This window comes from Ictalurus furcatus, chromosome 18, assembly GCF_023375685.1.
Source record: "Ictalurus furcatus strain D&B chromosome 18, Billie_1.0, whole genome shotgun sequence".
In the NCBI taxonomy this organism is placed as follows: Eukaryota; Metazoa; Chordata; class Actinopteri; order Siluriformes; family Ictaluridae; genus Ictalurus; species Ictalurus furcatus.
The window spans coordinates 9,045,001-9,056,912 of record NC_071272.1 but is presented as its reverse complement, the minus strand read 5'-3'; the positions used below and the strand labels follow the sequence as shown (position 1 = coordinate 9,056,912).

Genomic DNA, 11,912 nt, shown 5'->3' with positions numbered 1-11,912 from the left:
TGAAAACGTGTAAATATTTGAGCGTTGGTGTAGATGTGTAGATGTGAAGACGTGTAAATATTTGAGCGTTGATGTAGACGTGTAGAGATGAAAACGTGTAAATATTTGAGCGTTGGTGTAGATGTGTAGATGTGAAGACGTGTAAATATTTGAGCGTTGATGTAGACGTGTAGAGATGAAAACGTGTAAATATTTGAGCGTTGGTGTAGATGTGTAGATGTGAAAATGTGTAAATATTTGAGCGTTGATGTAGATGTGTAGATGTGAAAATGTGTAAATATTTGAGCGTTGGTGTAGATGTGTAGATGTGAAGACGTGTAAATATTTGAGCGTCGGTGTAGACCTGTAGATGTGTAGACGTGTAAATATTTGAGCGTTGGTGTAGATGTGTAGATGTGAAGACGTGTAAATATTTGAGCGTTGGTGTAGATGTGTAGATGTGAAAACGTGTAAATATTTAAGCGTTGATGTAGACCTGTAGATGTGTAGACGTGTAAATATTTGTGGAGACCTCTACATGAACGATCACACATGTTTTTTAATCTGTTTAATATCAGTGGAGCGTCTGACACATAAATGTCCCTGTGAATGAGCTGTTACTTTAGAAACGATAACATACTAATATAGAGCATATGGGGCATTAATATAAACCTGTGCTACTGTCAGAACCGCTGTTATAGAGAATTAATCAACACCTTCTGACCAATCACAGTCCAGATCTCAATGCAAGATATAACGGTGTCGCAGTGAAGTCCACATTCGAGTGTAAATGTCATGTTTTTCTCCCAGCTCCTACTCAGGCGCCACCGCCGCTGCAGGAAGTAAACATTGCGCCGGTCTCCGGTCGTGCTGCATGGTTACGTCTGCAAGGAACATTTCAGACATCCAGAGAAGTGGATTCCGGTTTACTCCAGCCCGAGGCAAAGCTGCATCCAGATCCATTCTCATTACGTTAGTCCTCGTCCACATTAAGAGTAACAGAATGAACCCAGCGTGATGACTTCGCTAGGAGAAAACCCTACACACTTAGAGATCTATTTTGGATGGCTGTATGGATGGATCTATTTGTTTGGTTGGTGTGTGAACTATTTTGGATGGCTGTTAACAGTTTAGCACACATTCGACACAGCAGCAGTGCAATAACTCAATAACTCCGGTTTAACCACACAGACTTCTCTCCAACTCTCTTGCCATCCCATTCTGCTCAGCGTTTCCTCAGAGTCCACAAAACTTCAGTGTCTCTCTCTCTCTGTCTCTCTGTCTCTCTCTCTGTCTCTCTTTTTGTCCCCCCCCCACACACAGAATTTACATGCAGTTTACATGAGTTTTAGTGTTTCACTTTATTGTTTAATCACCTTTCAATAATTAATGAAAATCCGAGTGCAGATTTATTCACTGCCTTTCATTTTTTTCTTCTTTTTTTTTTAGCATAAAAGTAGAAAATAATGTGGCTAACTAGCATCCATGCTAATGGCAGCAGGACTTTCTAACAAGATACAGTTCAGAATCAGACCAACTCTGTGTTTATCAGTTAAAATTGTTGCTTTTATATTTTTAAATATTAATTAATTTATTTTATTATCATTTATTATCCTTTTTTTAAATTGCATATTTGTGAATTTAATCTCACACACCTTTGGTGTATTTACATCTTACGATTATTATTAAATACTGTTTCATATAAGAAAGAAAGAAGGAAAGAAAGAAAGAAAAAGTCATCTAAATGAGAGAGAGAGAGAGAGAGCTGGGGGAAATGGACAAGTACAAAGATGAAAAATAATAGAGAAAGAAATAAAAATGAAAAAGAAGAAAAGAGAGAAGAAAGAAGGAAAGAAAAATGAAACTAAAGAAATAAATGTAGAATGGATGGAGAGAGAGAGCAGATAGGTAAGAATAGAAAAAATAAAAGAAGACATAAAGCAGTTTAAACAAATAGACAAGAAGAAAGAGATAAGGAAAAAGAATAGATGAAGAAAGAAAGAAATTAAACCAAAAAAAGGAATATATTAAATATATAATTTACAGGGTTGTGTTTTTTTTCTTCTTCTGATTTTTCTTCTTCCCATAATCTTCATGAAATTCAGATGATATCTTCCTGTTGAACATGTGACCTGTGACTCATTGGGTGGAGCTGAGAGAGATTTCGGTTCGCTGAGCGCGAACGCGAACACTAAATAACTTGGAGACTTTTCCTCTGCTGGAACAGATTCACACATTAACACACAAATAATCAGAGATTTAACGTCTTTTACTGAATTAATTAATGAATAATATTTGAATATTAATGAGCAGATTTCTACCTGCTGAGGATTCTTTAGGTTTTATGAAGATTTCATGTTCATAATCTAAACACTTAATAAAGTAGGTTTTACTGTCATTTTACACACAGATGTGTGAGTGTAATAAACAAACAAAAAAACAACAACCCCACAGGGTAGATAAAAAAAAATTAATAAAAAAGTGGACATATTGTAGTTTGTGTATTTTATTCGAAGACGAATGCAGTTGTACAGGAGCTAAAACATAATACCCCACTGTTACAGTCGAGTAAATCCCCAACGCTTTATTTCCTTCCTCACACAAACCTCCAGAAAAACACCTACACACACCGTATCAGGGATGCAGGGCAAGTTAAAGCTGTGTGTGTGTGTGTGTGTGTGTGTGTGTGTGTGTGTGTGTGTGTGTGTGTGTGTGTGTGTGTCTGTGAGCGTGCTGATTAGCATGTTGAAATGTTTCTACCCTGTTTAAGATAGTTGCTTAGCTACACAACAGTTAAACACTCACTTCTAACAGAGAATTAAACATTTGTGCTTATAAATGGACAAAAATCAAACAAACAAACAAACAAACAACAGGAAAAACAGTTTCGGCTAAAAATATTTATTACTTGATTTCAGTAAATTGAGTGGATTTATTTTATAGCGTGGGCTGTTAAGTTCATCGCTCCATTTTTTTCTCCATTTATATTTTATACAACATTTATTTAATATCAAATATTAAAGATAAAGACTAAAGATGAGCTAGTTTTAATGTGTTCTAATTCTGTTTTTTTTCTAATTCTGCACCCTTGTTGACTTCCTCTTTCCATCTCCTGTTGATTGTCTCACATTACCCATAATGCATCACTGCATCTTTTTGAAACAACGTTTTAAACAGATTTATCCGTGCAGGAAAATAAAAATAAAACCTTTACATTTTTAACTTTTCTCTAGTTTTGTATTGTTTTTATTATTGAATTTAATTTGTATTAAATATTTAATGATTACACATTTAAAAATTTGTTTTTTTCCCTGTTTTACACATTTCATTATTATTATTGTATCTTAATTATGTGTTTACTTTAACGTTTTTATTTATTTATTATTATTTCCCTTATTTTGTACTTACGTTATATTTTTAATTGATTCTTTTTTTATTTCCTGTTAAACTTTTAATTGTTCATTTTAACGTATGCATGGTGCAAAATTAATAACGTTTGTATTATTGTTCTTCTATTATTATTATTTTTACAATGTGACAGCTGATGGAAGTGTTAATATCCTCCCTAATTAGGATGCTGTGTATTTAACTAATTAACTAGCTCGTTAGCTAGCCATTACAGCACTGCTGCTAAGTACTTTAGATGGATTGGTCTGTACTGTGTTGTTTAACTTTCATGCAAAGCAAATTATTTTTTGATGTATAAAAAGGCAGTCTCGTTTGTTATCTAACGTTATCTAGCATTAGCATATAGCTATGTTTATGCTAACATTAGCACATCTTTGTCTAACCTTAAATACAAATCAATTCATCAGCTACACTCCATCATACACTAAAATATAAAATACACTTACTGTTATGATCATGTTAGCTTTGGAAGGCGGACATTTTTAAATCCGCTACGCTTCCGGATTTCGGTGGAGAAAAATGTGTTTTTTTTTGGAGGAAAAACTACAAAAATTCCACCTCTTGTGTTGATGAAGGACTTTTTCCAGTTAAAAGATGGAAAATTATTGGCAGTTGATTTATCCATATAAACAAATTACTTTCAAGTCGCTACGGGAAGTCAACAAGGACACGTTATAAAGACTAGCGGAATAACAGACAAAAGTGTTTTTAAATCAAAATTTACATTTCTCATTCGTATCCATTTGAGCCTTGATTTTTATTTTATTGCCATTTCACAAAAAAAAATAAAAACGTAATAAAATACAATAGTCCACATTTAAGCTAACCCTGAAACTGTATAGAACAAAAATAATCAATGTAATGTCATATTTATATTTCTATATCTTTTTTAATTGACTGGCAAATTAAAATATCCACAGCTGAAGAAGGAGCATAATAGAGTTCTTTATTTCCTGTACAGTATTTTTGCTCTATTAAGAAGAAAAAAAGCTAATTAGCATGTTTCAAAGCTATCCTTGCATAGCACAAAGCTCACTACGTGAATATGTAAATATGTAAATGATGCCTCTAATGTGCAAAATGCATAACAATAAGTCGGTACAAACAATATTTATCCTCTGTAGAACAAGTCATGGAGTATTTATATATGCAGTGTGTTATAGTATAGAATAATATACTGTATAATATTTATATATATATATTTATTTATTTATTTTTCCATACAGGCCACACACCATTGTCATTTAGGCATGATGATAAACATCCAAAATGGAAATGTTTAAATACTGTATAATGTATATATTCATATTTATACAGCGTTTGATTGATGGAGTGCCTGTCTGCTTGCATATCCTACAAATCCCAGAGTGCATTTCAGCATCTGGTCATATGACCCGCTCAGATTCGATGCAGGGAAAATGAAAAGGTTTGAGGATGCAGGGCGGAGTGTGTTGTGTTGCAGTAATGTCGCAAACAGAAACCAGAAATGGTGTATTTATTAGATGCGATATCGCCATGAATAGTGAAGTTCCTGTCCATTTGTGAAACGTGCAAATGTCCAGAATGACGAGTGTTCGATCGTGAAAAAGCCCTTTAACTATTCTCATATTGCTACATCAACGTGATTTTCTGAAATCGCACAACACCAAACCAATATTATCTGACATCATGCTACAAGGAAATCCAAAAATGAAAAAGAAATTAGCAAACAGATCGGCAACTATGATGCGTCACAATGCGCTTCTCGTTCTGGAACTAGTGACGCGGAACAGAAGTACGCCAGTTCTGGAACAGCGTGCGAGGCAAGAGGCAGTGTAGCTGGTGCTTTCTGAGTTTTCACAAAGTTTTCAACTGAAGACACAACATACTGAGATTAGAGCGCAACCTAGCGAGTGCCTCGTTAATCCAGGAGCAGAGAAAAGGCACTGCTTTGCGTTCCGTTCGTTTGAAGCGCAACGAGCAGCAAAGTAACAGAATTCCGGAATGATCTACGATACAAGGGCTTTTAGCATGCGGCTCTACGACCAAACACGGAAATGAAAGAAGAATTAATTCCATATTAAATATAAAATGCATTTCCGCACAAGCCCATCGAGCAGATCGATTTTACTTGACATCAATTACACACAAAAAATAAATGAATTTGCTGAACAACCTGAAGTTGTGTTCACACTAGCAAGGGACAAGGTTTGTTTCTTGTGGGCGTGGCCTATTCAGCTTTTTAATCTAAAAGATTGAAGGCTGATTTCAGACATGGGAAAGTCACAACTGCTATTTTTGACCCTTGTGGGTGTGGCCTATTAATGGATTAGCCTATTCAAATGCTTTTGATTTAAAAAGGTTTGTTTATTGGTTGTGGCTGTGTCACAATTGTTTTTTAAGAACTTCTCTTTAAATGCTGTTTTGAGACCAATTTTTTTCACTTAAAAATATTTGTTTGCATCATAAAAATATAAAAACTGCTCTTTTTTTGTTGCCTGAGGGTGTGGCTTATTCCCTATACTGTTAAGTATTTCACTCCTCTTCAGTATTTAGGTTTTTTTTTTTTTCTGTTTAAAACCGAATTTCTCATTATTTATATATTTAACCGAATAGAGGGCGGGGATTTGCATGCATTTGTGATGTCACAAAAACAGATCCAAAGCTGTGAAGCCCATCACATCTGCCATTGCAGCTGGAAACCTGTATGTGCTTAATCTAATTCAGTAACATTAATGATGAGCTGAACAAGTTCAGTGTGATGCTGCTTAATGATCAGCGGCTCCTCTAAAGCAACCACAGCCCCGCCCACTTGTTTTCTATTGGCTCACATGACAGAGACTCATGAAATCACAAGTTCACCAGCTAACGTTTGCGCAAAATAAAAAGTAAACTCTACGATAAACGAATGTGCATCTTTTTTCATGTCCTTTCCTCTTCAGCGAATCAGCTTCTTTGCTAGGTGAATTTAATTCACGTTTTGCGTAAGTATTGGCATCCTCTGTACAAGACAAGAACTCCTCCATTTAGGACACGCCCCTTCACCGTCTTATGAGTCGCTTGACAGTGTGGACATACGGGTTTAGTTTTACATTCTATATTTAGCAATTGTGTAACTGTTGTACATTTACATTTTCCTCAAAGGTAAACCTTGATTAATTGGTAAGTAATGGGCATAAATCATTTTTAAAAGATTATATATATAGCAAAAGTGAACCCATGAACTCCCTCAAAGTGCCATTTCATAAAAACACGACAGCTCTCTTCTTCACTGCTGAGAAGTGCTTGTATCTCGTACGTTAAGCAAAGCTCAAACGGGAGATTGACATCTCTAACGTTTTCTAGAATATTTACAGTAAAATGAAGGAAAATGTTAAGCTTCATGTCAGTAACGTAAGAACCGGTTCCGCATTTACATCCATGAAGAAAGCGAACGTGTGTCCACTGAGACGCGTTTTATTTTATTGCTCTTGCAATGTCGAAAAATCTATTTAAAATAGAAAACATCGACTATGGAGAATGGAAGAACACTCGAAGGTAGCATCGACCGTCGTCATGGAAACACAAAAAGTGCAGCTCATGCATGATGGCGTGATGAGAAAATAAAAAAAGGTCCTGTAAGTGTGATTGTAGAGTTATATACTGCTTATATACAGTATATACACACACATATGAAGTGATGCATAGTATTAGCATCAGGGTGGAATCGTCATGTCAACGCAATTAGCACATTTTGTAGATTTCTGTCTTCTTTGTCTTTTTTTCTTTTTTAATCAAGGAAGCTTATATTACACAGGAGGCGGAGTAGAGACTAGCGACTCGACCACTATTTTGTTCTACTTTGAAACAGACGTTTAAAGAAAAGAGAGGAGAAAGAAAGAAGGAAAAGGAAAGATTTAGGATTAGTGAGGTGTTAGCGCGTCTTGAATTTTGGGTTTTTTATTTAGATAAGTCGCCCAGTAGACCAGGTTAAAGGTACCAAAGAGTAGAGGAAACGCTATTCTGGCGATCCGGTCAATTTTGCTCACACTGTTGAACGTTTTCTTTGCCTCAGCCGGTTTGGGTTTCGGCTCTTCTTTTGGCTCGGTTGGTGGAGGAGGTGCGCTTTTGGCGATGGTTGCTAATCCTGGATCTCTGGCGATGTTGGGGGCGAAAGCGGTTGCCGTGGCAGCTGTGTAGGTATTGTTCTTCTTCAGGAGAGACTCCTTTTTCTTCTTTTGCTGTAATGTTAAGGAGGCAGGAAATGAATATAGCTTAGCATAACAACAGGAAAACAAATACATTGAGCTAAAGCTTAGCATCGCAATAAATACACAGGTTAGTTTAGATTAGCATAGCAAAGAGGAGACAAACCCAGGCACCTCAGTCTAGTGGCTTAAAAACTCAAGCCTAGGAATTTAAGACTAATAACTTGAGCCCAGGAACTTGAGACCAGTAATTAGATCCTGGAGTCCAGAAACTTGAGATCAGGAGACTGAGCCCTCTAATTTGAGCCCAGGAACTACAACTGAGGCTGTTCCACAGATTTCTGAGCCCTGTCACAATGCACCATTTGTGGGTCGTCTTAGCAGCTCTTAAAACGCTAACTGTGACCATTAATTCATTTAGCTGTTACCTTTAGAGCTAATTTTTCTGTTCTGCTGTTGTAACTTAGACCCTGGTTAGGCCAAACCCAGTTGAGGTGGAACAAGAACATCTAGTACCACTTTAAGCACCAGGCACTGGATTCACGAAACATTCTTAAGAATAAAATTCTTCTTAACTGCCATTTTCTTCTTATTTTCTAACTTACAAAAAGTTCCTCGTAAGCTTCTTCTTATTTAAAAAAAAAAAAAAAGATTTTCTTAAGATTGTCACTAAGACAAAACTTAAGATAAAATTCTAATTCTTATAAAGAACGTTCTTAAAAATAATCATACATAACTTCTTAAACTTAAGATAATTGCCAACTTGTAGATCCCCAAAGGCTAAGATTTAAAATATTAAACATTACAAAATTATAAAACTTGCAACATATAATAAATATTGTATAACTACTACAATATTCTACTTATATAAACTAGCACACTAGGTTTATAGGCTTATTTCCACTTGATGATGGTTCATCTTAAGAACTTTTTTAACTTCTTTCTTTAAAAGATTTTCTTGAATCAAGTTTCGCCCAGGTTTGGTCTCCAGTGTGAAGATGGCTACTATCTCCATTTTTAATCTGGTTCTCAGAACAGGGATGTCAAAGTTTCTGCATTCGGGAAGAAAATAAATGAATAAATAAAGAGTTTCACACCTTTTCAGGTACAACGCTCTTCCCGTCCCAGGCATAGCCCCTCTTTGTGAAATAGTTGACAGTGGCGAATTCGATGAGGGCGGAGAACACGAAGGCATAGCAGACGGCGATGAACCAATCCATAGCGGTGGCGTAGGCCACTTTGGGCAGAGAGTTTCTAGCACTGATACTCAGAGTGGTCATGGTCAGAACAGTGGTCACTCCTGCAAACGGAAACAAAATCTTCACTCTTTTGTTAATCTGTTTTTTTTTGGTTGTATTAAATTTCTGGAGGTGTTAAATAAGTGAACGAGGGAAATCTGCTGCATGTTCTTTTTAGATTCTAGCTTTATTCTAGTTTGATAATGTGTAGATTCCAGCTTTATTCTAGTTTGATAATGTGTCGATTCTAGCTTGATGGTAACGTTTTGCGTAAGGGTGAATTTGAGATAAGACTAATGAACCAACTCTTGAAGCTTTTTCTTTGGCATTAGTGAAGGAATCTGGAGAAGGTTGTAGGATTCACAATTCAGAAGATATGGACTAAACGAAAAACCATGCACTCTAGCGCCATCATCAGGTCAATACAGGTCCCTTCACTTGCCTGAGTAGTGGGATGGACGCTGCACCTTTCTACCAAATTTGACCCAATTCTCTCAATTTCTTATTTCCAGGAGGAGCCACAAACCTGGAGGAATGTTTTTGGAGATTAATTTTACATTAATTGGTTCGGAGCAGTTGGACAGAATTCAATCTCACGTCCTAATTTAAAAAAGTCCATTAGTCCAGTGCAACAATTTCAGTTTTGGAAATGATGACAGAGTCATATTTGAGCCAAATTGTATGTAATCATAAACAATCGTGACTGGTTGCTGAGTAAAATCCATTAGACAAGTGGAGTTTTGTGTTTGCTGTCTCTGTGCATTAAGGTTTAATTAAATCACGCATTGCTTGCCAGAGTGTTGGAGGCTCACCAGATTTCCACTTACAGAGATCAGACGTTGCCTGGCTGCTCTTTTTTTCTTATAACTGTTATTGATAAGAGCATATTTTCCATGTTTTTTTTAATGATCATTATTATGGATGAATCAATACTATTTTTTCAGAGAATACCAGTATAAATAAATAAATAAATAAATATTTACATAAAAAGAAGGGAACAAATACAACGTGGAGGAAAATTCCAGACAGGGAAAAAAATAGCAAACCGTCTGGTGGCAGAAGAATAATTCAGAAAGACTTATTCAGATGCTTCACTGCGAGATGTTTTAGGAAACATGACTGATCTGCACGGATGTTTTCAAGGTTTCAATCTCTCTCTTTTTTTCTTTTTTTTTACAAGCAGCAGCACAGATGGCAATCAGGGAAAACTCAAGCTCCACACTCGGGCAAAAAAAAACAAACTGTTTTCTCAGACAACTTCTACTGCTCTGATTTTCTTATTTCAAACAGTTTGAGGGAAAATCATTTGTTTATTGTTTAATTGAGAAAATTCCATGTGCCGATATATAGATTTTTTCATTCCAGTTTAAAACCTGATGATATTTTAAAGAAAATCCTCTGCGATATCATTCTGAATACAAGAAGAAATGAAATTTCATGAACGCAGGTCATCTAGAAACTGGGATCTTTTTGTTGTTGGAATAATTCCATTAAGTTTTGACTCTCTGAAGTTTCTACCTGCAGTGTCTCGCATTCAAAGTAAAGACACAACCCCCCACCCCCCCCCCCCGCCCCACCCCCCCAAAAAAAGAGCACAAATCACTGAATCTGTGGAATAAACAGAGGTTAATGAAGATCAGATTAATTTAGCCAGCTAATTCACGTTAATTAGCAAGTTCTGCATGCTTCCTAACACTAGCTTGTTAACTGTAACCATGACAACGACTTCTGGTACCTCGAGTGTGACTCACTTATAAAAAAAAAAGCTCTTCCAAATGGAAGAACAAGCGCACAGTATTGTGGGAAATCCCTAAGGGCGTACACCGAAAGAAGAATTACATTTTCATCAGAATAACAACCTCGGAGGTGTGAAACGGTCGAGTCCCGTCTGACTGTTGCGATTCTGTAATTCACACCTGTCAAACGTGCGGAAAAATAGTTTGCAGACATTTCCGATGGCGCTCGGATCATCGGGTTCTCGCCGCCGCCTTGCCGCGTGCTGATAAAACTGTCATGCCGGAGTGTTTTTGGAGTATTTTTAGTTCATGCTGTGGAAATGAGATGATATAGCAATATCTGTAAACAAGAGATTTTTTGGTTTTGTAATAATATTAATGAAAAGTCCTCAATGCTGATTGGCTGATCCAGTGTAACTATGGCAACGAGTACAAACAGTTAAGGTTTAGGCCTGGCTTGTATTTATATTATTTATTTTTACACAGAAAAAAATTATTTACAGGCTACGCTGGCCATTTTATTAGGATTATTGTTTGGAATTTGTACAAATAAAGTCCCACTCCTTCAACTGTTGATGTTGACATAATTAAACATAAATATTCTAAATATTAGAAGACCAAGTGTAAAATACTGCATATACACTATATGGTCAAAAGTATGTGGACACCGGACATCACACCTATATGAGCTTGTTGAGATCTCATTCTGACACCATTAACATGGAGTTTACGGCTGTAACAGTCTCCAGTCACAGATCACTGCGTGTTTCCTAATTTCAATTTTGTTGTTGTTGTTGTTGTTGTTGTTGTTTTTTGAGAAGAAATTGTTTATTAGTTTGGATTTAATCCTTCTGTGCTTTATAAAATATTAAAAGGTATGTTTAAGCTGTAAGCTTTATTCGGAAAGGATTTAGTTTTCAGATTGATACGGTGATGTATAGCACGTAACCCAGTTTCTTCAAAGGAGTGTATATTTATTAGGTTTTGTATATTTTGTATAGTTTACAGGATTTTATCTCCCTAAAATGGATCTAGTCTTAAAACCCACTGCTGAAAGGCTCAGAATAGGCTCCCTTTTTTCTAGGAGTTTAAAAAAAAAATTTTTTTTGGTCCATTTCCATTTTTTTTGAACACTTAAATCCAGGTGCAAGCTGATTGGTTGAAATGTCCTTAATGGCATTTCAAAATGCTTCATTCTGATTGGTTGAAAGGCAGCTGTGTGTGATCTTAAATCAGAAGAACTTCTGAGGGAGATCCAGATCCAAACACATTATTTACCACAGCGGTGGTGGACTGTTACCATGACAACAGGCATAAAAAATAAATAAATAAAACCAGGCTGGTAAAATTAATACGTTTAAAAAACACCCTATGAGAAGTAACCA

General features: G+C 36.0%; 1 protein-coding gene across 3 annotated transcripts in view; it reads right to left on the bottom strand.

Moving 5' to 3' along the window:
- Positions 1-4,203: 4,203 nt before the first annotated feature.
- The window catches only part of gabra1 (gamma-aminobutyric acid type A receptor subunit alpha1), a 27,468-nt gene continuing 19,759 nt past the window's right edge, over positions 4,204-11,912 (bottom strand). For all 3 annotated transcript variants that reach the window (XM_053649193.1, XM_053649195.1, XM_053649194.1), the window contains 2 exons: positions 8,651-8,853; positions 4,204-7,586 (listed from right to left, as the gene is read on the bottom strand). In XM_053649193.1, the coding sequence (XP_053505168.1) occupies positions 7,269-7,586; positions 8,651-8,853 (521 nt within the window). In that variant the 3' untranslated portion in view covers positions 4,204-7,268. The remainder of the gene's footprint in view (positions 7,587-8,650; positions 8,854-11,912) is intronic.